Genomic DNA, 25,630 nt, shown 5'->3' with positions numbered 1-25,630 from the left:
TCGCACAAAGTAGGAATGAGTAGTCACACGTAAGGTTTTAGTAAGGCTGTTTTATTGCTAATGTGTTAGCGTCCCATGCTCATCAGGCTGTAGGACATCTTCCAGTGGACAAAAAGCGTTCACTACACTAGAAGCACAAAAAAATACCAGTTGACATCCCATCTTAAAACTCCCTAACCATAAAGCGCCTACATCCATGCACCTCTCCCCTTCATACCACCCTCAAATAAACATGATCAAATCGACTTCAATAAACCAAATCAACCGCAAAGCTCCTCATTTCTCTAACCCGTCTCACAAATATATATATTTAAATATTTACAGTGACAAATTTACCGGACTTTGTGGGGAAACTATCCATGAGTTACTGCAAAAGCTAGGCATTGTAGGCCCATATTGGTCAATGCAAAAAAAAAAAAAAAAACGCTTTCAGAATTGTTGGATTAGTATAAAAACAAGACATCAAATCCATTTCTCCGTATAAGCTATTCTTCGGAATCGATGGAGTGAGATGGATGAGCTCCCGTGTTGTTCTTGTTCCCTCATTCCTGTTGGGACAAAAGCAGTGTGTGTCTTTATCAAAGAGTGTATGGATAGTTACACGCTGTAGCACTTTTTGGCCACCAAAAGGCGCTATTTCATTTGCTACACAGTGAATTTGATCTCTGGGTTGATGTTTCAACGGTTGGTCTGGAAAGTGTCTCCCCAGTCTCACATTCCAGACGCAACCATCATAAGTGAAAAACTGCACCACAGTGAGAGCCTAGATCAACTCACTTGACAAGAACAACTCCAGTATGTCGCTAATGCTACAGTACCCCTCCTGGCCCGGTTCCGTTACATACCCGTCGGATAACCTCTCCGGATCTCTCAATGACGATGGTCTTGTCTTCACTGATAGGCGAGGTCGAGTTTATCTGGTAGTCGTCACTCAGCAGGCCGAGGATGGGGTACTGGTTCCTGTACCTGCAGTGACGGAAATGACCCGAATGAACCATGTGGCTGATTTGCGTTTTTGTGCAGCGTACCTTTTGGTGATAATAGTCTTGGTGGTTTGGGAGCTGTCTTTTTTGTTTCTCTCCATCATCAGCCTTTGGATTTCCTACAGGAGAGAGAGATTGTGACTGGGTCAGCGGTAAACTGGAATCAGGACTTTTCACCAGTTATTCTCGGCCAGACCAAATCATATCTGATACCGATAGCTGGTATCGGTACTCGCGCGTGTGATGTTACAGACCTCCTCCTGTCTGGTGATGGTGGTCTGTCGCTGCTCCAGCATGGCGAGCAGCTCCGAGATCTTCAACTGGAGCGTCTTCTCCGAGGCGGACGACGTTCTCTCGGTGGTGATCTCTGTCTGGAGCCTCGTAATCTGAGTCTAAAAAGGGACGGGAAATGGATGAGCGAGCGTTCCCTTTCTATGGCGTTTTGTTTGATCACTTAGCATTAAGCTAGGACTTGGGTCGGATGAAATGATACGGTTTGGTTGAACGTTTAGGTTCGTGACTCTACAACGTCAACGATATGAAATGCTGGTCCGTAAGAGGCAAATTCACCCACCCGCAGTCGCAGGATCTCTTGGTCCTTCTCCTGTTTCATGGTGCAGAGCTGCTCGTTGAACTGCCGCGACAGCTCCTCGGTCTTGATGTGGAGTGTGCTGCTGTTGGATTGGCCTAATTGCTGCAATGCGGCAAGGCGCGTAGGGTCAAATACCTTCGGACCAAAACGAGGAAGTCGAGGCGGCGGGGGGGGTCTACCTTCTGTCGGAGCATCTCGTTCTCCTTCTCCAGAGCTCTGATGCGTCCCTCCAGCTCTTTCATTCGGAAGTCGCGGCTGGCGTCGGTGTTGCGGGCGCTCATCAGCTGGCTCTCCAAGGCACGCTGGGAGGTGGTGCTCTCCTTCAGAGACACCTGGGAGTGCAAGATGGAGATGGGGATAATCATTTGAAAAAGGTTCTAAGGTCGGGTGGTCTCCGGGCTCTTTCTTACCTGAAGCTGTCTGTTGTTTTCCCGAACCGCTTCCAAGAGACTGTCGTACTGGCGACCCTGATCCGCTTTGAAGGCCAGATCTCGCTCCAGCGCCTCCTTCTCGCCCTCCAGACGCTGAAAGGCACAGTAACGCATGTCAGGGCAATTTCCTTGAGGTGTGGTCCATACAAAGTCTTACCCGCAAGTCATCGGACATGTGCAGGAGCTCTTCTCTCAGGCTGCTGAAGGTGGACAGCAGCAGACGCATGCTCTTATCCGCAGTTAGGCGAGTCTACACCCGTGCGCACAAAGTTGTTGACAATTTGCTCCACGCTGAGATCTCTCTCAGCTTGCGATTGCGAATAACCCACCTGCAGCAGGTAACGGATTTGCTGTTTGGTCAGTTCCGTGGCTCCTTTCGGGAGCAGGGACTCGACATCGTCCACCTAAACACACAGCTTGTTATTGAGATTGTGTTTTGGAGTCAAACAAAAGGAGCGCTAACGCACCTGGTCAACACCCAGATCCACTTTCCTGTCACACAAAAGGGAGAACGTAAACCGTTATTCCATTTCTGGTGTGACAAGACGGCACGTTACGTATGTCAGCGGCCCACTCACTGTCCTCGGATCTTGGACACGTGCTCGGAGATGCAGGAGTGGATGTCGCAGTTCTTCCTGTAGACGTCGGCCAGTAAGGCGGCAAAGTAGCGAGTGTCCATCTTGGTGGCCTCGTTCAGGTCCGTCTTCACCTCCGTGCGGGAGATCTTCTCGATGGCTGGCGGCGGCGGCTTCTGCTGTACGATGTTCACTATCTCCACCTCCTCCACTTCCACCGCCTCGTCCTCCTCCTCCTGGAAGCACAGCGTCGATGGAGGACGTTCGTGTCACAATAGAGATCAGGGTTCAGCGTTTGTGACTTAACCGTGTCCGTTGCGATCGATTGATCGGCCAATGCGATCATTTTTAATGGGAGAGAAATGGTTTTGGGCGATTATTTATTTGTTCAAATTGCTCATTAACAAAATGTAACAAACAAATGATGACATTCAAACGCTCCCACCCCAAAAAATGGTCAGGTGTGGTGTGATTCATATGCAAAGTTCAACAAGTACAAGACAAGGCATTATTGTAAAACACTCCAATGTTCACCCTGTAATTCACATCTTTATTGCTATAAGCATTGAGGGACCCCAAAAAGGGGTTTTCTTCTTCTTTTTTTTTAAACCAATCTGCCGATTGATGGGTCATCGAAATGTTTTCCCGCCAAAAATCAGAATGGTATCGGCCACAAAAAAAAAAAAAAAATCCCTGTTGGTCAGACATGACATTGTTTATCACAACAGGAAACCAAAACAAACAAACGCTAACTTTCGATGTGTTGAAAAAGTGTGTGAGGCCTTTTTCAAAGATCTCTCCAACACACGGCGCTTTTCCTTATCTGGAGTCCGACTCAATGTTGCATAAGCCGTTATCTGCAGTCACGCCATGCACCTTCACTCTCCCTCCGTAAACACTCCGTAATGACTCGTCACTCACTCTCTTGTGAGCTGACACTTTTGTCATGGCTTGATAAATACCCGCAGAGTCGCTCTGCCAGATTCCGCAAGGGCCCGAGAGAAGATCACAAACCAGCATGTCGGTGACGAAAACAAAACCCTTCCTGGTGTTGTGCCCTTCGGCTTATCAAAAGATAACATCTTCAATTTGTTTATGTGATGACATTTTTTTCTCCTCAAGAGAGAGAAATCTCTTTGTGGCCATTCAACGTGTCGACGAAGACACTTGTGTCGATTGAAGTTCAAACTAGCGTGAGGGTTCACATAGGTGTGTCAGCAGCGCATGCCGGTCATGCCTGCACAAAAAGTGAGCCAGTCGGGGACTCTCCATCGTTTCCATCTTGACAGCCTAAAATCAGCGCTTCAAATTGCCTCAAACTTCATTTACTCGTACGGCACTAAATTTGTGACACTTGACATACTCCCCCCATTCTTTTGCTAAATGTAATTTAAGTACATTGAATCCCTAAACTGGGACAGAGTTGGCTGTCGATTGTTGCGCAATGGAAGAAAGTGGTTGGCTTTTCAATTTGCAGATAAGCGGCGGATGGCAAATTCCAAAGACAAGGCCGAGCTCATATTGAAAAATTGGAATGAGCAAGTGCTTTTCAAGGAAAGACCTTTGCCATTATTTGCCATTTAAGTGCTGCTGTTGATGCGAGCAAGTTGAACGATTTGAACGACATTCGCGCTGAGGCGTGAATTTGAAGGCGCTGTTTCGCTCTATTTGGGCATTTGAAGAAATGGGAGCAAAAGAGGTGGCAATGGCATGGCGCTGAGGTTAACTGAGCCAACAGCCTCTTCTTGGGTTACACTCCAGGAGGGAGCCACTGCATCACACACTGACCTACATTGCCATTGGTGCCATTTACATTTCACACACACATCTTCAATTTGAACGAATAATAACAACAACCACCGCTGCTGGGTAAATGACGTTTGTTGTAGGGAGCGGAAATGTTGACGGATTTCATTTCGGAAAATGTCAATGTTTTGCCAGCGTCATGGCAAATCCTCTCGGGTGCTTCCGAGAAAAAGTCACGAAATGAGCGTCTATAGCGGTATGCACTTGAACTGCGGCCACGCCCGTCCGATGCGTGACGCTGCAGGTTGACATTCCACGGAATGCACCCACCCACTGCAAAAACGTGTGGGAGGTGGCCCCGGACACGCCTTTGTGGACTCACACACCCTTGAGTGCTTTGTCAGACACGCTATGAGCTATTAACGCAAGCTAATGTCTGTTTTGAGCCAATGGGTGTGTCTGCCCGCACACACACACACACACACACACACTTGCACACTCCCCCCGCTTCCTCCTCCGTCTTCCTGTCAGTACCAAACCTAAGACAGCATATTGAAATGCGTGTGACCTTTGAGTTCAGAGAGCCAAACTTTGCAAATAAGCTAAGCTTGTCCCAGACAAGGCACAATCACATATTTGCACACACTAACATGATAAGCTTGTATAACTAAATGAGCATCTGTCCTCAATTGCCTCAGCTGGAGAAATCATTTAGATACGTCTTTTTATCAAACTCTTACGTGTACACACTATCAAGATAATTGTACTTTCTTGCAATAAAATACAGAATACGGTATAAAAAAATAAATAAAAAATTGCTTCTTCTTTTCAGAAGATGCAGTCCTCATCCAAATTGGTGATCTAATGATTTTCGGCGCCAAGTAATAAGTCGTCCGTTGGGCAGAAGTAATTCAACTCCGAGCGCAACCTGCTGCGACAGGTTTAAGCTCCTATGCTGAGGGAGAATGTGATGTTTCCTCAAAGCAACACTTTCATTTGTTTCATTCTCAAGCTCCAAACAAAGGGCAAAAGCTTTCAAAGGACACATATTTGCGCTCCTGCCAGACGGGCAGACAGACAGACGGCTGCTTCCCGGAGATTTTCTTCCATTACGGACGGACGGACGGACGGACGGACGGGTGGGGAAGCCAAAACTGGTGTGTTTGTGTGCGCCTTGCCTCCTCTTCCTCGTCCACACTGGGCTCGGGGGTCTTGCGGGGGCTGGAGGATAGGCTGAAGCCTGAGGACAAGTTCCTGCTCACGCTCTGAGACGAGAGGAAGAAAGAGCTGTGTTCATAGAAAGCTGTGCCCGCCGGAGGAGTCCTTTAACCCGCCCCAAGAATGCATCTTTGTACTCCTGTTTGAGGAACACGCGGAAGGAATGTCTGTCTGGTGTTTTAGGCTAGATCGGCCGGCCACCCTGCTTGCAAAAGCTGACGCTTTTGTTAAACTTATCAACGGGAGCAGTGGAACATGAGTTTGATGACAAAATGTCAAATTAGAAGGGAATGATGAAGTCATTCATTGAATTACATGTTTGGTAAAGTATCTGTGCAACTATTTTTACAAATATTGTAATTGAAAGTATCTGTGCAAATCTCTCTCTTTGCAATCTTGCAGTCTTTGAGGTACCTCTCTCAAGTCAAACAGCAGTCCTTGCTTGCTGCTGACATCCACACTTGCTTACGTAAGCACTGAGTATCAGCACAACAAGCTAAAGAATGTTATTGACCTCAAGCACCTTTCTGATTCCATGTTACTACGCCCCTCGCACCATCGCTTTCCAATCTCACCTGGCAGGTTGGCGTCACTAATGTAGGCAGAAACAAAGTAGCTGCCCTATGCTATGCTATGCCATGTCTGTGTGCTATTGTCGGAGTGAGCCCAACGCCTCTTTCAAAAAAAAAACACAATAGGAACTTGTCTTTCCAGAAAACGACATTGCTGACAGACGTTACGTTTTTCACAAAAAGCTCTAGTTGTTTGTACACTTAGAATAACCATGCTTAGCGTGAGATCAAATTTCATACAAGTCATATTCCCTATTTTGAGTGGGGGACTCCTTTCTATCTGAATATTTACATCCCAAAAATATTATTTGGGAACTTTTTGGGGGACATCGTTTTGTTTTAGAATGTATGTGTTGCGTAAGATAGAGTAGAATAGATCTTTATTGTCATTGTCACACACAATTAAGTGCACTGCTTCATATGACCTATGACCACTGCAATCAAACGTAGGGGGGGGGGGGGGGGGGGGGGGGGAGGCTTGTCTGTTTTACTGCGAGTTCAGGGCGTGCCACCTTGCCTGCCAGGTGGCTCGGTCGCTCGCTCGCTTTCTGACAATTCCGACTGGAGTTACTCAAAACAGGAGAACAAATGAGTGTGGTCGGAAATAAAAGAGGAGCCAGGGGAAATCCCTATCGAGAAATAAAAAGCTCAAGAAAGAACGGGAGAGTCCAAATGAAACCAAAGCATGGCAAGTGGAAGTGTTATTTTTAAAAAAGGTTAGTCAAGTTACTCTGAGAGCATGCGCAGGACCTTCATTGTATCAGGAGGACCGTAAAGGCCGAGATAGACCAATCGGCATGGCTTTCACTGAGCAATGCAAAATCCGATGAACGTGTCTATCAAACCAGGACACAGAAAAATCTCAAGTAAGCAAATTGAACAGGAAGTCGGCCGTTTTGGTTTGGAGTTGTCATTTCCCAGCTTCGACCAACTCCCACTCGAGAACCGGCCCGATCACAAGCACGTGACGGATGTCGGTCGTTATTTGTTTCATTCCGATTCCCTTCAGCGGGTGAAACAAGTACGACTCACTCGTATACGCCGGCCGACACATGCACACACTGTTGCATCATGCATATTGCCCAAAAATACTTGCAAACAAAACGGTCGCCTTTTCCAAGCATGCAAAGGAGGAGCTGGAATATGACGATACAGCCAAATATCGCAATGCAAATGACACAAGACATTGTTCAAAATGATGACACACTGCTCACAATGCCTGTTGCTAAATGAAGACACATCACCATCATCATCATCACCACATGTGGTTGCTCAATGCAACAGTGGAAACCCCGAAGTGACCATTTCAAGTGTCTTTGTTTTCCCCACTTCGGTATGACCTTTCTGCACACTGGCAGGACAATTTAGGCTGACTGCATGCTAAAATTATACTACCGGTAGGACCACAAACAAATGGGTAACTTGTCCCGTTTTGCCTCACTAGTCATAATACATTTACTACCATTAGTAGTAAAGACAAAACATGGAGTCAATGCTCTCAATACTTTCCTTGTTCACTTCAGGTTGTTTGTAGAAATTGGCACCAGAGTGAAGAAGGTGCGTGCGTGCCGTGTCCACGGCGAGCAATGGAGCGAGCGTTCTCACCGTGTTCTGCTGAAACAGGAGCTCCGAGTCCAGGCTGCTGCTGACGCTCACGCGGGGGACGCCCTGCAGGTAGACGGGCGACATCATCTGCTGCATGACGGCCGGCTGCTGCACCAGCACGTAGGACTGCTGTTGCACGGTCGGCTGCATCGGCACCAGGTAGCGCAGCGTGTTGTAGTTGCCGCCGTTGACGGCGTACTGAAGCGGGGACGCCGAGCGGGCGGTCGTGGTCAGCAACGTACCGCCGCTCACCGGCTCGGGCGAGGCCACGTTCATGGTCCGGTAGGTGGAGGTGGACGTGGTGGTCTTCTGGCTCTGGACGGACATTGTTGCGGAGACACGGGCAAAAATGAAAAGGTCAGAAGGGAAAAACAGTCAGGAAAGTTGCTCAAAACAAGCTGCTCCGCTGGCGCTCTTTTCTTTTTCCCCCAGAGAGGAGAGGTGAGTCCTCTGTTGTTACTTCCTTCTCTACAGGCAGCGCTTGGGAGGAAAGTCCGGTTAGTGGAGTCGATCTGGGGGGTGGAGAAGCTAGCGACGGGGGCGGGAGGTGCTGTTTGTTGCTTGGCATGCAAATGTCGACTGTGGAGGTGGGCGGAACCGAGAGAAAGTTTCAACAAGCCCTTCAGCATTTACTATTCAATAATACTTGAAGGGGCTCAGCTTGACTAATAGAATCTTAACTACTACGCAGATGTCAACTCGTGTGCAGTTTTGCCTCCAACGTGTATGCCAACGTTATCCCACTCCCTCGTGCGTCCTACAGTATGGAAAAATCGTCAATCATTCCATTGTGCTGAACTCTCTTACGAGTGAGAAAAAAGTGTGGTGGTAGTCGTAGGCTACATGGAAAATATGTAATAAATGCTCAAACAGCTTTTCGCGTTGTTTACTAGGCACGAAGCGATCATTCTTGTCGGCTGGTCGCCATGGAAACGCCCACCGCTCAGCTCATGAATGTCAGTCAACAGGCCATTTTCGACAGTATGACGTCATTCCCTAAATGAACCACTAGACAGAGCCAGAGAGCCATGGGTGCAGTACGCGTCACCTGAAAATAAAAACGATTGGATGCGGTTGCACAAAACGAGTCAGTAAAAACGAAAACAATGCTAAACGACGTCCAACTTGTTTCAGCTGCAAGCAGTAAACGCAAACTTGACTCCAAAACAAGAAGCACAAAGTCTCGCGAGATGAGGAGGTGACGTCGCAAATCGATCCCGGAAATCTTTTCACAAATCAGCATAATGGCCGACGAGCAAATTCGGAACTTCCCAGCAAACTGCCCATTCATCGTTGGAGGTTCGTATCGGAAACTATAGCCGCACGCCTCGACGTTTTCGCCCTGGTGAGACGGAAAAATCGCCGCTACAATTGTTCGGTCGCCACTTGTGTCGCATCTGGTTGTCGTTCAGCATCGGTTGGTTCCGCAATCTGCGGAACCAAACTGCGTTCAGAAATGTAATAGATGAAGGATGCTACCATAATTTCATGTCAATAACGATTCAAATGTCCTTTCAATCATCTCGAATCTGGCGTTTGAGCCACCACTCTTCAATTCGGCGTCAATGACATGTGCCTAAACCGTCGAATATTGTTGGTGACGGTCATTGAACAAATGCTATGTTGTTGACTGGATTCCTGTGTGTGGGCTCCCCCTCCTTCGGCCTGGCTCCATTCTCCATAATGCACCGCTAGAGGATTTGTGTCACATCTGACCTGATGCAACCTCAGCTTCTCCATCAGCCCTGTCCACAGCACTTTTAAGCATAACCGGATGCAATGAGCCCATCCATTGCCATCTTCTGCTCGCCGCTGTCACTCTAATCACAGGTTAGAATGCCGTTTTTGTACTGCGTGCGCACAGGTTTACCATTTCTTGTCAATTCTTGCCTGCATTGTAAGTCTCATTCTTACTTCTTCTGTCCCCACAGTTACTGCTCAATCTTTACTCTTCATAGTACGGAAACCATGTCTGGCCCAGGTGACTTACCAGGTGAGTTGAAAACAACAAGCATCGGGTGTTTATGAACCAAGGGCCAACGGTATTGCCTCGGCAGCTCTGGAAGGTTCCGGGATGGGCGGAATGAAGCTCCCCATCGGCATGACCCGCCGGGCGCTCAGCTACGACGACAACCTGGAGGCGCCGATGTCCACGCCCCCGCACGACATCAACATCACCAACCTGTGGAGGCGCCCCGTCGTGCCCGAGAGGAAGTTCAACCACCTGGCGGAGGTGGGACACAAACCCCGAACCCTTTTATGCTACGCCCTTCCTTCCACTCATAAGATTTTCCAGTTTGGACCATTGCTCAAATGAAATAGCTTAAGCTAGAGAATTCACACGGGTCTGCGTAAAAATGCCGTATGAGGCCCGCACAATTCATTCCTTGGGCTTGGCCACCAGGAGGATGAAGGTGTTGCGGTTGGTCAATCTAAGGTGTTGGACAGCGCCTCCTCCAGGTCCACGGCTGTAGTGAAGACCAAGGCTTCCTCCCTCATCCTCAACTCTCTCATCACCAGTAAGGCAACGACCCCCGCGCTTCCAAATAAATGTCAGGCCTTTTGCATTAGTCCTTTGTTTCTTTCTATCCACAGAGCAGTCCCACGACAGCATGTACAAGTTTGAAGAGAAGGCGGGCCTCACCGACACCAGTTACACTCCGCACAAAGGCCTGACGGCAGAGGAGACGAGACACCATCACCGCATGCCTGAATCCTTCCAGGTAGCGCGCGCGCGCGCGCGCACACACGTACACGCTCCCTCAATAAAATATTGATTAGGCAACACTGTGAACTGACTTCTAGGTAGGTTGAAGCCAAAGTTAACCAGTCTGGTCCAAATGCATGTAAAATACTAGTTTCTCAAAAGCGTTTTTCTCACGGCTTTGATATCATTCTTATGTAGTTGGAGCCGCAGTACTTTCTTATCAAATGAATATGAATATGAATAGCACTTTATTGCTTTGTCTTTATTACCGAGATTTGGTTCCTGTTTAAAGTTATTTGTTTTATCCTCACAACTTTTTGGGGTATTTTTTTGTTGTTGTTGTAGCCCTAATCTGTCGTTGTCATGCTTAGAGTAGTAGAACCTGATTCTATTGTAAGGATGGTTTATTTTTATTATTTTTTTTCATTGCGGTGTAGAAAATGCAGATTCAGAGCATGGAGGCTCGGGAAGAGCGCCAGAACTCGTCGGCCCAGTCCACACCATCCACCACGCCGCACACCTCCCCAAAACAACAGCGCAGGTTTGCCCCAAAAAACATCCCCCGCCTGCCCGCCCCTCCCAAGCGGGCTGATATGTAACCAGCCCTGCTTTTGTTTGTTGTCGCCTTGTGTCCAGGACCTGGTTCAGCAGCACCAGTTCGGACGTCAGCGTGAGCTCCTCCAACAGCAGCGTGGATCTGGTGGGAGGCGACGGAGGAGGAGGCGGCGTGCTGGAGCGCTGGGGCGTGTTTGGGCCACGGCCGCCGGTGCACAAGTCCACTTCCGATCTGGGCACCGATCCTATCGCGCCAGGTAAACACGTTTGCGTAAATGTACGCTTTATGGATGACGCCTTGGCTCCAGGATGTTTGGTGTTATTGTATAAAAAAACAAAACAAAAAAAAGCCTTGGCCACTAGTGGTGAGCATTCACACATCCGCCATCGGACACGGTGAGGCAGCACGTGACCAAGGTCGCAAGGCACAATCTCCCGTTCATCAGGCCAGGCTCACGTATTTGGTAGGCAAAAGAAAAGAGGAGCTTTAGGTTAATGAGTGAAAGGACGACCTTCAGACCGGTCGGTGGCCCTTTTGGTTGGCCCTGTATAAAAACAGACGCGGGATGACTTTTAACACAGCTCAATGGGGGAGCGAGACTTGGCGTGCTGAGAAGACGTCCGAGCCTTTTTTTGCCGCCCGCCGCCGCATGACTTTGGGTAGGGCACTTTATTAGAGTGTGAAGCAGCATGTGGCTCGCCGCCGGCCTCTGTTCCAAGGGTTGGGCAGTCGCTGGTTCGGCTCACATGTGAGTTGACCCTGCTGTCTTTCTTTTTTGAACCCAGCAGGCTTTGCGCTTCAGGCTTACCGCGGCATCCACAAGCCCAGCGCCACGGAGGTCATGAAGTCGCAGGCGGCCACCCGGTTGGCCGACGGCCCCGACGCCCAGAGGGCTGCCGCCCTGCCCAAGATGGAGATCCCGACGGCGGAGGGGCGGCGGCAGGGCGCCCGCCCGCACAAGCTCAAGCCGCGCGACATGAACATCCTTACGCCCTCCGGCTTCTAGATGCCGCAGCCCGTCCCGCGGCCACGCTGATGAGGTCACACGGTCTCCCATTTTCAGCTTTCAAAATGGCAGCTCCCCCATGTACGGTGCAACCTCCACTTCAGAACATAATCAATATTTGTTTGTAGCCTTTTCACACAGAATGGAATCCAAATAGAGCAAAGTGTCCTCTTTGGAACAGGGAGGCAGTCAGGCGTTGGCAGAGTGATTGATACCAGTGATCGTCTTTCATAGGTCAGTCTGGCAAACTGGATCACAATGAACAACCTGTTACAAAATGAGGTTTCCCGTAGGCGTGATGATCATTTGATTTTGTATGTAAAATTTGATTTTTAAAATTCTAGTGTTTTAGTCATTAACATTGAGTTCAATTTTTTTTCCTTTTTTCATATTTTGCTTTTTGATTTGATTTGAAAGCCCATTCCATTCTGCTATATCAAACCATATGCAACGAGCTGTAAGTATTTCAACCTCCGCCAACTGTGGCATGTGAAATGTTGGTGAGATCCTCTGAAAATGACTCGTCCTTTAATTGCACTTTATCTTAACATCCTACTCTGCTTAATAATTGGCCAAAATTCTCAAAAAGGTGCTCTCAGGACAATGGCTGACTCTCGTGCTCCAATCATCCACTTGTATTACTTTTTCTTTTCCCCCCGTCCTTGCCGCTTATTCTTTTGTTACGTTTTAATCATAGTGAAAAGGTGATTGGAGTATGTTTACCGTTGGTTTTTGAAGTTGAAAAAACACAACTTGATCGTAGCTACACTTCAAATGCTTGTCATACGTGAAGCTTCCTTTTCCCCTTTAGTTGCACTTTCCTTGTTTTAGTCGTTGCACTTTTATTAGCAGCTCGTGCTGTCACTGTTACTTTGTTGTCGCTGGCGGGAAAAGAAGTTGAGAATATTTTTTGTCCGTGCTAAATGATGGCCGACTTCTCCGCGGGCCTTAGTGGGTCAGATGAATAAAACACTCCCTGGAAAGTTTGAAGGAGAAAGACAAAAAGTTACTGATGCCCTAATTTGCATAAGTGTTGTACTGAATTAAAACGGAACTATACGCAACACTTCAACAAATGAGCGAATATCAGAAGCAAGAATCGCAGACACTAGAGATGCAATGAAGTTGCTGTTGTTTTTCCCGTTCATCAACAGGCAGGCGAGGAAAAAAAGGATAGCTGTTTGACCCACGTGCCGTATGTTGGTCCTCCCTCCCTCCCTCGCTCGCTCCCTCCCTCCCTCCCCTCCCTCCCGCCTCTAAATGCAATGAATTGTGTCCTCTCTGTTTGTCGTGACTGATAGTGTCTAGTGATTATTTCGTACTGAATAAATGTCACATCACCCAAAAAGCACATTGTCTTTCCTACCCAAATATGATGTTGCTTGGTTGAGTTGTGAACGCACCACGCACAAAACCAACTATTGCGCTTTTGACATTGGCGCCCCTTTAATATTGCGTCAACAAATAAAAGAACTCGTTTTTTTTTCTCACTCATGCAAATGAACGCAGACTTGCTGTGTGTTGTGTCCAAATATAGACGCTGTAAGTCCATCATAAGTAATTCTTCATCTTTCCCTCCGTCCTCACAGACTCTTTAAGATGCGTCGGTCTCTCTTTCCCTCATCCCCCCGTTCCCGTGTTGTGGTCTTTCCCCGTGTCTGGAAAAACAGCTCCATGTCCGCCTGCAGTGTGGCGTTGCGGTGGTCCGCAGCCACCCTGGCCCGCTCAACCTGGCGGATCCTGACCTCCGCCGCGCTCTGACTGCGCCTCTGCCGCTCCAGGCGGTCACGCAGTGCTGCCACCTGCCGCTCGAGGGTGTCATTGCAGCGCTCCAACCTGTGGTGAGTGAGGGAGGGAGTGCACCCATATCAATGATTTGCGCTTGTAATTGATAAATGATAGATAAGAGCATTGAGCCCAGCCAGCAGCGACGTGTGTTTGTTTTTAACCTGTGTATCCTGGACTGGTACTCGGACTTCTGCTGGGCCATTTGCTGTCGAAGTTGGGCTAGGAGAGACTGAGCGCCGTCAGGCTGCGACTGAGGTTCCGGAGGACCGGACGGTAGGAACACCTCTGAGCTCCCGGTGCTGATGGGGCTGAGGATGGACCCGGATGTCGGGGTGTTCAGGTGTCTTCCGTTATGCTCACTTTCCGTGTCACCGTCAAGATGTTTGTCATCTGCAGCTTGACGTGAGGGCGACGTCAAGACCGGACTACCCCGACCTGCAGGATACTGGCTCTCGTCCAGAGGTACAATCTCGCAGGAGGACCACGACGAGGAGTCGCCCACTGTCTGCCACGCCTCCTCTGATTCAGAGTTTCCCTCGCTGTTTGGGTCCAAATGCTCACCTGCAATGTCGTCCAATGTCTGACTCCGGTCAGACGCTCTGTCCAAGTTGTCATAATGGGATGATGGCGTGCTGTCTTCCTGCGCCTCACTGCTGCCCCCGCTGGCCGCTTCGGGGCCCTCAACTTTAGCTCCGGCCATCCGAGTGGCACTTGAACTCCACAGGTAGCCCCCTGCTGCTGCTGCTGCTGGTGGCGGTGGAAAATAACCAAGTACAAATATGAGGTGAGTGGATTTAACATTTTCAAGTATCAGTACTTCACTTGAGTATTATTTTCTCTGACTTTTTATTTTCACTCTACATTTGAAGAACGGTACTTTTAACTACCAAGTAACGGTGTCGAAACAGTATTACTAGAGGTTTGTTTGTTTGTTTGTTTGTTTGTTTGTTTGTTTGTTTGTTTGTTTGTTTGTTTGTTTGTTTGACATCCATAAAGTGCAGATTTTTGCCACCTGTGTCGCCTGCCTCTCCCAGACCGGTCCAGACCTCCATCCAGTCCATGGGCGCAAATGTCGGCTTTGCATCGCTGCAAACATTTGCAGGGGATGATCCGCAACCGGTTAAGTGCTGGTGTTGATCTCTTGTTCTCTCCTCAGTGTGGTTCTGAAGGAGCTGACTCGAGGGAGGTAGCGGGAAGAAGCAGTTTTCCGGATGCGACGAGGTGTAGCGATGGCCCAGGAAGCTCTTGCGGTTTGAGGTCACTTGCGACGACAAAGGGACTGAGCTGCACGAGCAAGTGAAACAGGTATGTGTACTTTCTATGACTTTCAAGCACAGTTTAACTCTTGATTGAGTGAGAACTCCATCACATCACTATTGTACAAAATGAGCCTTTTGCGTCGTTTTTAATCGTTGGGCTCTGTCGTAAATCCACTGGAGTCATTTTGCCACCTCTGGATTTCAATTGGTTTGACAGTCAGAAATCCAGAAGGTACCTGGTGCTCTGTCCCGACTCCCGGCACGGCTCGGCAATAAGCGGCAGCGACATCTGGCGAAGGCAGGGGCTTTGGTGCACATGCGGTCGTCTGAGAGGACCGGGCGACGCCTGAAATCCTCTGGCTGTATGCGCGGGACCTGCGACGGAGACTCTGGAAAACAGGGACCGGTGCTCCCTGATCAACTCCGACATCAGCACCTGGACGAGTGCTGCACCTGGAAGACAATCCTTCAAAGCTCTTTCTGACATTCTAACCTAACCGAAGCAAGCGCATGAGCCTTTTGAGTTGGTGTCCACCTCCCATGATGCTTTGCGGGTCCTCCGCCTTAGCTCGGAGAATGTTGGGCCCAAAGACCGTGGCCAAGTTCTGGCAGCTCATCTTGTTCCCTTTTGAGTGACTCTGCACCTCGTTGAGGAACCTATTAAGCAATGACTCATCGTGGCACCTTGCAGACAGTTTGGATCTTTTTGCAGTAGCTCTTACTGGCATATAAACTGGAGAAGGTTGAAATTGGCCACCGGTAGCTCCTGAAGGAGACTCCTCAACTCCTCCAAGCCCTGCGATAGCACAAAGAGGATTACAGTGTTTTACTTTTCACATAATCGACCATTTCTTGCTATTTCCTTTTCTTTTTTTGGAGTAGCGCATCCATCACCTGTGTGCGGTCACTCGAAAGCTTTTGGCCACTGAGGAGAAAGTCCCGGTAGTGAGCGAAAGGAACCAAAGGCTCAGGCAGCTGTCGCAAGTAGAGCTTCAGCAGTGAGGCCACCGTGTGGACATCTGTGTTACTGCAAACGCATCAAGTTTCCTCACTGAATCAATCAGTCAATCGGCTGGCTGGCCGGCTGGCTGGAAGTTTACCTGTCGAAGGAGGGCCTTTCCCCGGCGTCAAAGGCCTCCTGCAGCTCCCTCACCGAGCTGGCCCGTCCCGGTTGGCGAAACAAGCCCACCTCCTGGAGGCCCCGCTCTCGTATAAAGGCCACGCACTGCTCCACCACCAGGGGAACCGAGCAAACGCCGTAACGCCGCTCGTACAGCACCGTCTCCTCCAGACGCTGACCAAAGACACCTAAGCGGGACTCAAGTTGGAGTTGATAAACAAGCACTCACTCACTCACTCCGTTTGTTTACCTGTGAAGGGGATCCAGACTCCTTTATTGAGGCTTTTCAGCCACTCGTCCCCCTGGCCGGCACTGTTGGACAGGAAGAAATACGAGCCCGGGCTGGCCAACACGTCTCTGTTTCCTGCGCGCGCACGCACACACGCACACACACAGCCATCCAAACGTGCTTTTTATGGTTTGGACGCTAAAGCGACGAGTCCCATCTCAGGCGGTGCGGCCAGTCAAGATGACGCGAGTGAGATCTTTTTCTCCAACGGCAGAGCGGAGGCTACTTAATGAGCAAATTGGATTACGTCCATGCGAGATAACATCACAGGAGGTCATATCGATTATTGTCAAGATGGCGTTCATTTACTAGGAGTTGCTACTTGAGATGCTTAATCAAATATATATATGTATATATATATATATTTATCCAGGTGGCACTACTGATGTGGCATCAGGCAGCAGAGTAAATAAAATAAAGAAACTAGTTGTACAGTTCAATATTATTTACGTAGCATATGATGGACAAAAGGTTCAAGTCGAGCTTTATATTGAACATGGAACCAAAAGGATGTATATATGCTTTGTATATATATTCTCACACGCACACTCGCATGGCAGTTGTCTTGTAGCTCCCGACATGCCTCACTCGTTCCCCTCTTCAAAGTCAAATTCAGAATACTCAAATCCCTGCCTGAGTCATCATTTCACCTCACACACACACACACGCACAGATGATCTGGAGGGCGTGCGTGCATGTCACCTTTGAGGCCTGCTCTGTCATGTTTCCAGGACTTGAAGCAGCTGAGTCCCATGCTGCAGCACTCCCGCTCTGGCTCGCTCGATGGTTGCCGTGGTAACCGTGACCGGAGACGCTCAAGTGCAAATGATGCAAAGTTGAGCCGTTTTTTCAAATCAAGTTGCCATAAAGCGCACCTGTGGCCCCAGGCTGTCCCAGGATGAAGAAATTCCAAAAATCAAGTTGCCATAAAGCGCGCCCGCCACCTGTGGCCCCAGGCTGTCCCAGGATGAAGAAATTCCAATCTGGGCTGTTCTCATTCTCGGCTGAATGGAGTGGGAGACGGTAGGAGGTCGAGAAAGAAAAGTTGAGAAGCCGTTTCCTCTTTGTCCTTAGAACGGAATCTTTCAACAAGCATCTTCAACCAGCGGCGGCATCCTCCTCAAAACAAGCGCTCCCACTTCTTCTCTCCTTCAGCGTGTGTCTGCTCCAGTTGAATCCCACGGTGGACAAAAGCCCTTTTGGACTGCTCTGGAGTGACTTTGCAAGCCCATTTCTTGTCTCTTTGCCTTTTGGGGACTTCAAGCGGAAGACACCACAAAAGCAGCAGCAGCAGCATGACTCCGTCCGTCTTGGAACTTGTTGTGCATTTTTCTCTTTTCTTCAGTCGACAGGAGCCAGCCGTCTTTGAATGTTCCCTCATTCCAAGTGAATGTCCCGTTCCAACATCTGGCGCTCCTCTTCCCTCACCTCCATCCCGTCCCCCCTTTTCTTTTCTTTTTTCTTTCTTTCTCCTTCCTTGCCTGGCTTGTCCCTCTCTTTGTCCAGGTTGTCCTTCCACTATCCTCTCTGCCTCCCGCTCTCTCTCTATTTCCCAGCACTACGTGGGGCCCTGTTTTGCCCCCACCCCATTTACCTCATCAATAACAGTGATGCTGTGTGTGTGTGTGTGTGTGTGTGTGTGTGTGTGTGTGTGTGTGTGTGTGTGTGTGTGTGTGTGTGTGTGTGTGTGTGTGTGTGTGTGTGTGTGCCAGTGCATTAGGAAAATTGGTTCTCTGCGACGCAGCGCTCTCTTTGACTCCAGTAATCACAGCAGAGAGAGAGATGATCTGGCTCTGGCTCTGGCTCTGGCTCTGGCTCTGATTCTGCTGCTGAGATACGGTCCGCGGCACTCCACACACAAACATGCACACACAGTGTCACCATGATTCACATTGAAGCCAGACAGACTGGTTGTCCCTTTTGAACTCAGTGTAAAAAGCTCAGCTTAATAGATTTGATTCCTTGTGACTTACTGTTCGGATGTTCTAACTACCACCGGTAGGTAGCAAAATGTGGGGCTACTCTGATAATTGGCAACCTGATAAAAACTCCCTGGAGACCCATTTTGGCTCTATGTATTGGAGAGGCTGCCACTGAGGACCCTTTCAACCATTTTTTTTTTTTTCTGTAGGCCAAACCCAGCTCACATATGTATGTATTGGGTGAGAGAAAAGAATTGAAATCAGTGTTTCTCCTTAGCGTATTGGGGCTAAAGAATATCACAGACCTGACATTATTTTACATGGGAACTGTATTCTTAGTAAAAACAAAAGTGGGAGTCATTTTCTGTAGCACAAATCTGGCAGCTATGCAACTATTGGAAGAAAACAAACAAAACAGTGGTTCTTGATGGGAGTCCTGAGGAACCCCACAAGTTGGATTACAGCTTCAAAGGTACAAAAGAAAACGGTGGTGAAAACTCCACACTGAGCTCCCGACGATCATTGTTGCGCTCCCAAGCAGGCCAATTGATATTAACGGCGGCTGACTGTAGATCTACCTGATCAATGGAGCCCTGGACGTCGAATCCTAGCCAAGAGCTTTAACAGCTGTCTGTCGATACGAGCGGCGCTGACGATCGGCGTGACGACGTCGCCATAACTCGGCGCGAGCCTGAGCTTTTTAATGAATGAAATAGTGAAGCGCCTCCTCTCGCTAATTGAATCAATCAATCATTCTCGAAGTGTACTTTGGAATTCACTGATGACTATTTTATGTGATTTGAAATTTTGAAATTCCATTTTTGATTTTGAAAGCTATAGCTCTCTTCCAAAGGCTAACTGCAGGACCATGAGGCAGTTGCTGAAAGCCAATGGTGGTGGTCTGATAATTTTAGCTTGACTTTTTAGATTAGGTGTTGTTGCTTTGCTCGCTCGCCGCTCAAGCTAAAGATAGGCGTTGACTTACTGTTTGTCAATTAAGAAACAGGAACATTGCAACGTTTTATTGGTTTTTATTTGAAATGTACTGATAAATAGCCATTCACATAGTTGATATTCAAGCAACTGTTTCTACGGTACCAATGTTTTAAATTAAGAGTTGACTCTGAAATGAGCCCTGAGGAGCATCGCTTCATCTTAACCCGTTTTTAGTTCAATGTTAAGCTGCCGACCCACCGGAAAGTTAACAATTCCAAAAAAATCTCAATATGTATATAGCTACTGGGAGCATGAGCCGTTCAAGTTGTACGAATGTGATTCTAGATTCTTTTCAGCGTTTGTCGTAAATGAGTGACGCATTTTGACATTTTCCACGTGGAACAACACCACTGGAGCCATAACGCCTCGTCAAATGCAGTGTACCTTTACATCACATAACCGTTATCTGCTAGTAAAATTAGAACGGCCACCATCTGGGTCGGGGTCAGTGGTTTTTCCGCCCCGTCTGTCGCCCGCCCGCCCGCCCGCCCGCCGCCACCTTACGACCCGTGTCTCCTTTCACTGCAGCTGGCTGTGACTTTTACCATCGCTGAGGTGTTTCGAGGGAATGTCCCACGTCTTGTTTTTTTTGAAGAACATTCTGTTTTATTGCGCTGGTCACGCCATTTCCGTACCTCCTCTTTTTGGCAGGCCGCCTACTCGCGTTCCACCTTGTGTGTGTGGGTGTGTGGGGGGGGGGGGGGCAAGACGACTGGAGTCAAAACAAAGCAGCAGGAGAGCCCAAAGAGCCATCAGATAGAGAAGAGAAGAGCAGCACAGCACACACACACACACAACACAACCAGTGGCCTTCATTCAGCGGTTGTCATATTCAGGTAAGAACAAAAACTTTTTTAGGTGGAATGAACGACAGCAATGTTATGATTGCACGGTTTCTTGTTGAATTAGTTTTGACGTGATCAAGTTTAGGATTTACCTGTAGTTACAGTTAGCAAAAAATATTATGTTAAAATGACGAACCCTGCAAAATATTTTTCCCCCAAATTTCAACTGAATGCTATTAACCTTTTGTGGCAGTGACAATATAGTGTCAATATTTTATCATTTAAGCCATCAGCCATAGCAGTCCAATTGTAAAGGATTACCGTAAATAAGATAGGAATTCAAATAACGGAAACACGAGACCCGCGCTCTGCTCGCTACACGAGACCCGCGCTCTGCTCGCCGCACGAGACGGCCTGCCGGCAGCTTTGAGACCTTCGGGGCTCTTAAGTGAGTGACAACAATGCCGCATGTTGACAAGCGCCAAGCCAAGCGTCGTCTCCCTCGCCGCCAATTTACAGTCCGCCTCATCGTATGCCCTCCCTCCATTGATTTGGGAATCCCATGGATTTTTGGGCGAGAGAGGCGCTGAAGGGGGCGGGGCCCCCGGCTGCCCATTGCCCATATCCTTGCTATTTGTAGAAGCGGGTGGCGGGCTGAGGCCTTGGCCCACATGAGGAAAACCGTAGCGCATTGTCAAGCTGGCATCAACACTGCTAAAAGCGGTTTTGGAATTTTGGAGTGGCGGCTAAAAGAAAGAAACAGATGACAGTCGCAACATTGGACATGTGATCCTTGGACAGACAGACAGACAGGACCCACCTGAGCCCGTCCGGGTGTCAAGTCTGTCCAAAGAAGGGCGACACCACCCCGAAGCCTTAACGCCATGGGCAGGAAAGTGCGGGACTTGGATTCTTGCTTAGGTATTTCCACACACATCTTTTGCCAGTTGAACATTTGATCTACAGTTTGTCTTCTCTGGTAGACCGCAAAGAGACTGAGCCAAACACAGTCCAAGTTGAGATGAAGAGGAGCGCAAGTGACAACCGGCACAGCTCTACGGATCCTCACAACTCTGTATGGAATAGTTGATGTTTGAATGGCCAGTCAACGTCAAACATGGCCTCTTTCTCTGCCTCACTTTCCCAGCCGGAGTCCACCGACCTCCGCGATGACCACCGAGTTCCCAGGAGTCCAAGCGGCGAGAGCGGCGACCGCGATGAAGACCAAGGTCACCTGCTCTACCACGTCGGCCTCGTGATGAAGGAACGCTGTACGTATGTGCTTTTCCCTTCCGATGTCCCTCAGAGATGTTCAACAAACGTCCGTTCCTAGATGAGGTGGTGTCCACGCTGGGAGAGGGAGCCTTCGCAAAAGTGGCCGAGTGTATCGACCGAGACGCGTAAGCTGGATTTTCATTTGTAAATTGCCCTTTCTTGGCTTCTGAAAAGCAGTCCTAGTTCAACGGGCCTGAAAACGATCAGAGAGAGGTTCATTCGACCGTGTGTTTACGTTTTAGAGACACTCGCGTGGCAGTCAAGATCGTGCGCAACATCCAAAGTTTCCAGCGGGCAGCCAAATGCGAGATCGCCGTCCTGGAGGAGATCAACGCCTTGGACGACGACAACAGATTGTGAGTCGACTCGCAGCTGGTGAGAGAACGCCTGCCATTCCATCTTCGTCGTGTTTCTCGCCAGCGCTTGTGTGCGGATGTTGGACTGGTTTGAGCACCAAGGCCACGTGTGTCTGGTCTTCGAGCTGCTGGGACGCAGCACCTACGAGGTCCTCCGGCAAAACCGGTTCCTGCCGTTCAGCGTGGAGCAGATCCGACACATGGCCTTTCAGATCTTCCAAGCCGTCAGCTGTGAGTACTTTTTTTTTTTTTTCTGCTCGGCCTCCATTTTCCTTTGTGGTTGTTTTTTCCAGTCCTGCATCGCAATAAGCTGACCCACACTGATCTGAAACCGGAGAACATCTTGTTTGTCTGCTCTGACATGAAATCCAACGAGCAGATGGTAAAGGCTCTCTCCCCCGTGGTTGCCCTCAACTCCCAAATAAAAGCTGAAGCCGAAACATTTTTGTGCATCAGAAACTTGACAAGAGGAAGACGAGCAGTCCGGATGTAAAGGTGGTGGACTTTGGCGCCGCCGTTTTCGACCACCAGCATCACCAACCCTTAGTGTCCACGCGCCACTATCGAGCTCCGGAAATCATACTCGGTCGGTATGAACAGCCACAAAAATGGAAGCTCAAATGATAAAAAAAAAAATCAACATACTCCTCCGTACGGTTGGTTCCGAGCTAATGAAATAGAACGTAAAAAGGAAAGCGGTCAGGCTCCTTCCGCTAATATTGATTCTATTCTTGTGCTCAGAGTTAGGCTGGAATCAATCGTGTGACGTTTGGAGTTTGGCCTGCGTTCTCATGGAGTACTACTCGGGACACACGCTATTCCCGGTATGAACGAACGGCCAGCGCATTCCACGTGGTTACTAACGGCAGCGCTGGTAAAAAAGTGCTTTCTCTTCTTCCAGACTCATGACAGCAGGGAGCATCTGGCCATGATGGAGAAAATTCTGGGACCCATCCCGCCGCACATGCTGAAACAAAGCAGGTAGCGCAGAAGACCGGAACACCTTTTTTTTTTTTTTTTTTTTGGGGGGGGGGGGGAGAAAATATCCCGTCATTTCACTCCTTTTATACGACTTGCTTAGAAAGCAACACTACATCCTCAATGAGCGACTGGACTGGGACGAACGCAGCTCCTCGGGCCGATACGTCCGAAAACACTGCAGGCCTCTCAAGGTACGCCGGACACGGAGAGTCGGGCAGAAAGTAATATGCGGCTCCGGTCTATTTTGGCAGAGCCTGCCGAGGCGCAGCGACGACGAGCGGCAGCTGTTGGACCTTCTGGCCCGCATGCTGGAGTTGGACGTGAGTCGGCGCATCACCCTGGAGGAGGCGCTGTGGCACCCGTTTTTCCAAGCGGCCAGACTGGAGAACCAAAGGCCAAGCTAACGCACCTACAGTACAGTGCAGTGCAGTGCAGTTACTATTTGCTTAAGGGACCGAGACCTGATGCAAATACAGTAGCAAAAGGGACAATTGGATGCTAAAGATGTCTGGTGACCATCATAACAAAATAAATATGTTGTGGATACAGTGCTTTATGTTATGTCTGACAAAAAATAGGTCACTTTGCAAATGTCATTTTGCAAAGTCAATGATGGAATGGAAATACATTCATTCCGGTTTGCAAGTTCAGACGTCTTAAGACCTGCCTTGGCTGATTAGATGACCAACTTTCAGCTGGGTCCTAGATTTCCATGAAAGTCGTGATTCAGAAAGAAAAAAAACTTTGCTAGCAGAGGCTATTCACGTCGAGTAAAGATTGGGAAAAAAAACCAGTCGAGTGACTTTTGACTGCCTCGTTGGTGGTGTCATTTCGTTTATCAGCTTTACATGACTTGGACTAAAGGCTTCACAGCAACCCGAGAGCTTTTTAGCGACCTGCCACCCCGACCTCCCCTTTCCCCAAAACACATAAATAGCCCCCCACCACATTTGACACAATGCATCAATGTTATCCAAGCGCCACTGGACCTTTCAGGACCTTTTGGAAAGCGCCACCTCAGCACTTATTGTGGCTGGCGGGCCACGGGCACCAGGTTAGGGTTCCGCTTTGGGTTCTGTTTCCAGCTCCGGACAACACCTTTTTCCCGACATCCCTTTTGTCGACAACCAAGCGGGAGCTTTTCTCGAGGAGGAATTGGTAAGCACAGGGTGTTGCGGTGCCGGCCGGGTGTGATAACCGTTTGTTGTGAAAATGATGACATGTAAAAACAACAATTACTAGATTTTGGTAGATACTATGTCAAGTAAATGTAACAGGAAGAACTACTGATCGACTACAGTATATTAACAAAAATCGAATGAATAAAAGTGATGGAATCAAATGTTTCAAATAAAAGCAAACTAATGGCATACTTGTACTAAAATGTGTTAATAGAAATGAAAGCAAAAACTACCAACCTATATCCATATTTTTGGATTCCAATATAGACAAATTCAATACCACTCAAACGAAGCAAAGCTACTCACCTTTTGAATGAAGTGACACTTTTATGCTTCTATTACTGGAAAGAATGAGTACGAAACAGTCATCTTAAAAGAAGTTCTTTTTTTAGCTATGCACTTCAATGCTCCCATTTCACTGATGAGCTCGACGTTGTGCGTTTGCCGTTGTCGGTATTCGCTTGAGTTGCAGACTACTGAAGATGTCCTTGAAGAGCCCTCTCGTGGCCGGGCTGGTGTACTGCCTTCAGCGTGCGGCCAAGGTTCTCTGCCGTCAACACAAACGCCACAGCGGAACTTCGGCCGGACCCCGGTGAGACTTTTAGGGGCATCTCACTCGACCCTTGCATTTTCTTTTTTCTTTCTTTCTTTTAAACTGTTCCATTTCTCCCGTGTCGCCATAGCAACCTGATGGCGCTTTTCCAGCAGCTTTCCAAGAGGATCACCCATCTGCTGCGGAACGCTCTGTGAATGACCACAGCAGAAAATGTGCAAAGGTGATGGATGACATGGGGAAAAGAACCGCTTTCTGCTGCTGTGTAATCCTTTTGCCATGTTGTTGAAAATGACAATGTTGTTATTTGAGTCATATTAAACTCAGTCGATTATTTGGTTTCTCTGTCGGCCTTATTTAAGATATTTGTTGGATTAAAACGTACAAATTAACTTGACCTCGTACAATAACCTCCCCAGTTGATTTTCAACTTCAAATTCCAACGAAAAACACCAGTATTCTCATGACCGATATTCACCCCTATTGGCATGACCTTGCATCGGACGAGTCACCCGATTTACTTTGAAAGTGTAACCCGGAAACCCAAGACGTGTCGCTTCCGTCAACTTAACGTTAGCTTATTTGGAGACTGGCCAAGCGCGACAGCGAACAAGTTTCTTTTTCGCTTTTTCGAAGTCAAATGCTCGAGTCTTGAATCACGGGAAAGCGAGCAACGTAAGAGTTTTGTCGATTTTACCGACTCTCTTCAGGTATGTAAACGCGATATATTTGTATGGGGAAGTATTTGGAAGCCATCCAACAGGCTGCTCATCTCCACCAAGTGTTAGCCGACGAGAGCTAACTCGCGACGACGGCGCTCGATGTGAATTTCTCTAATTATACTGTAAAATTTCAACCATTAGTAAGAAATGTTCATGGTAAAATTCTGATGTACTCGCCAGGGTTTGTGACTTCATAAAGAAGTTCAATTCGTGTTCCAATCGACAATGGTTCAGAAAGGTTCGATTTGGACCAATAGAATCGCGGAGCGTTTGACAGGCAACCAATTAGAGTTGCTCTCTTCTTTCTTGTCGGCCGGCTTCGTGTCTGTGTTGTCTATGTCTATCGAATTACAATTGTAATAACATTACAAATATTTCCCGGCCTTGTCACTTTTGTGACTCGATAAAGACA

General features: G+C 48.4%; 4 protein-coding genes and 1 long non-coding RNA gene across 8 annotated transcripts; 2 read left to right on the top strand and 3 right to left on the bottom strand.

Annotated features, from left to right (window-relative positions):
• Nucleotides 1–30: 30 nt before the first annotated feature.
• On the bottom strand, nt 31–8,049 carry pof1b (POF1B actin binding protein). The gene is made up of 12 exons (XM_049742641.1): nt 7,723–8,049; nt 2,585–2,817; nt 2,474–2,498; nt 2,336–2,410; nt 2,164–2,256; nt 1,986–2,099; nt 1,755–1,907; nt 1,558–1,677; nt 1,238–1,375; nt 1,029–1,102; nt 846–966; nt 31–548 (listed from the first exon to the last, which is right to left on the bottom strand). The coding sequence occupies exons 1-12, from the start codon at nt 8,047–8,049 to the stop codon at nt 543–545; spliced, it is 1,479 nt and encodes a 492-aa protein (XP_049598598.1). The 3' UTR covers nt 31–542.
• A 23-nt stretch (nt 8,050–8,072) lies between these two features.
• Nucleotides 8,073–13,339, top strand: LOC125982258 (putative monooxygenase p33MONOX). Of its 4 annotated transcripts, none has more exons than XM_049742651.2 (9): nt 8,073–8,219; nt 9,418–9,552; nt 9,654–9,715; nt 9,780–9,955; nt 10,127–10,241; nt 10,318–10,445; nt 10,867–10,970; nt 11,066–11,241; nt 11,771–13,339. In XM_049742651.2, exons 3-9 carry the CDS (start codon nt 9,691–9,693, stop codon nt 11,989–11,991), a joined length of 945 nt encoding a protein of 314 aa, XP_049598608.1. In that variant the 5' UTR covers nt 8,073–8,219; nt 9,418–9,552; nt 9,654–9,690; the 3' UTR covers nt 11,992–13,339. The 4 variants fall into 4 exon arrangements, with proteins under 4 accessions (XP_049598608.1, XP_049598610.1, XP_049598607.1 ...); XM_049742653.2 differs by lacking the exon at nt 8,073–8,219 and adding an exon at nt 8,427–9,067 and having other exon boundaries at nt 11,774–13,339; XM_049742650.2 differs by lacking the exon at nt 8,073–8,219 and adding an exon at nt 8,427–9,067.
• Nucleotides 13,340–13,574: 235 nt separating this feature from the next.
• LOC125982251 (rho GTPase-activating protein 24) lies at nt 13,575–18,894 on the bottom strand. Its single transcript, XM_049742640.2, has 10 exons — nt 17,150–18,894; nt 16,409–16,522; nt 16,139–16,346; nt 15,933–16,065; nt 15,761–15,834; nt 15,574–15,695; nt 15,275–15,491; nt 14,792–15,063; nt 13,941–14,526; nt 13,575–13,827 (listed from the first exon to the last, which is right to left on the bottom strand). The coding sequence occupies exons 1-10, from the start codon at nt 17,199–17,201 to the stop codon at nt 13,575–13,577; spliced, it is 2,031 nt and encodes a 676-aa protein (XP_049598597.1). The 5' UTR covers nt 17,202–18,894.
• LOC125982253 (dual specificity protein kinase CLK1-like) lies at nt 14,946–24,837 on the top strand. The gene is made up of 17 exons (XM_049742642.2): nt 14,946–15,084; nt 18,160–18,286; nt 20,017–20,201; nt 20,948–21,071; nt 21,134–21,225; nt 21,298–21,421; nt 21,484–21,550; nt 21,668–21,781; nt 21,846–22,012; nt 22,075–22,163; nt 22,238–22,367; nt 22,523–22,605; nt 22,683–22,762; nt 22,863–22,953; nt 23,014–23,920; nt 24,416–24,535; nt 24,627–24,837. The coding sequence occupies exons 4-15, from the start codon at nt 21,035–21,037 to the stop codon at nt 23,164–23,166; spliced, it is 1,227 nt and encodes a 408-aa protein (XP_049598599.1). The 5' UTR covers nt 14,946–15,084; nt 18,160–18,286; nt 20,017–20,201; nt 20,948–21,034; the 3' UTR covers nt 23,167–23,920; nt 24,416–24,535; nt 24,627–24,837.
• LOC137840996 (uncharacterized) lies at nt 24,309–25,546 on the bottom strand. Its single transcript, XR_011088266.1, has 2 exons — nt 25,396–25,546; nt 24,309–24,687 (listed from the first exon to the last, which is right to left on the bottom strand). It is a non-coding gene; the product is annotated as an uncharacterized lncRNA (long non-coding RNA).
• Nucleotides 25,547–25,630: the final 84 nt, after the last annotated feature.

Source organism: Syngnathus scovelli, chromosome 15, assembly GCF_024217435.2.
Source record: "Syngnathus scovelli strain Florida chromosome 15, RoL_Ssco_1.2, whole genome shotgun sequence".
Classification (NCBI taxonomy): domain Eukaryota; kingdom Metazoa; phylum Chordata; class Actinopteri; order Syngnathiformes; family Syngnathidae; genus Syngnathus; species Syngnathus scovelli.
The sequence above is the reverse complement of the archived record's forward strand: the minus strand, read 5'-3'. Positions and strand labels throughout refer to the sequence as shown.

Excerpts from the sequence above, each read along its gene's own strand:
- pof1b (XM_049742641.1), bottom strand. The coding sequence starts at position 8,049 with ATGTCCGTCCAGAGCCAGAAGACCACCACGTCCACCTCCACCTACCGG. Across the intron at positions 1,376-1,557 it reads AAGAGATCCTGCGACTGCGG|ACTCAGATTACGAGGCTCCA; the intron begins GTGGGTGAATTT and ends GTCCCTTTTTAG. Across the intron at positions 967-1,028 it reads AAGACTATTATCACCAAAAG|GTACAGGAACCAGTACCCCA; the intron begins GTACGCTGCACA and ends CCGTCACTGCAG.
- LOC125982258 (XM_049742651.2), top strand. The coding sequence starts at position 9,691 with ATGTCTGGCCCAGGTGACTTACCAG. Across the intron at positions 10,446-10,866 it reads GCATGCCTGAATCCTTCCAG|AAAATGCAGATTCAGAGCAT; the intron begins GTAGCGCGCGCG and ends ATTGCGGTGTAG. Across the intron at positions 10,971-11,065 it reads TCCCCAAAACAACAGCGCAG|GACCTGGTTCAGCAGCACCA; the intron begins GTTTGCCCCAAA and ends CCTTGTGTCCAG.
- LOC125982251 (XM_049742640.2), bottom strand. The coding sequence starts at position 17,201 with ATGGGACTCAGCTGCTTCAAGTCCTGGAAACATGACAGAGCAGGCCTC. Across the intron at positions 16,066-16,138 it reads GAAAGGCCCTCCTTCGACAG|TAACACAGATGTCCACACGG; the intron begins GTAAACTTCCAG and ends ATGCGTTTGCAG. Across the intron at positions 15,064-15,274 it reads GAGTCGGGACAGAGCACCAG|CTCAGTCCCTTTGTCGTCGC; the intron begins GTACCTTCTGGA and ends TTGCTCGTGCAG.
- LOC125982253 (XM_049742642.2), top strand. The coding sequence starts at position 21,035 with ATGGGCAGGAAAGTGCGGGACTTGGATTCTTGCTTAG. Across the intron at positions 22,164-22,237 it reads TGAAATCCAACGAGCAGATG|AAACTTGACAAGAGGAAGAC; the intron begins GTAAAGGCTCTC and ends TTTGTGCATCAG. Across the intron at positions 22,954-23,013 it reads AACACTGCAGGCCTCTCAAG|AGCCTGCCGAGGCGCAGCGA; the intron begins GTACGCCGGACA and ends CTATTTTGGCAG.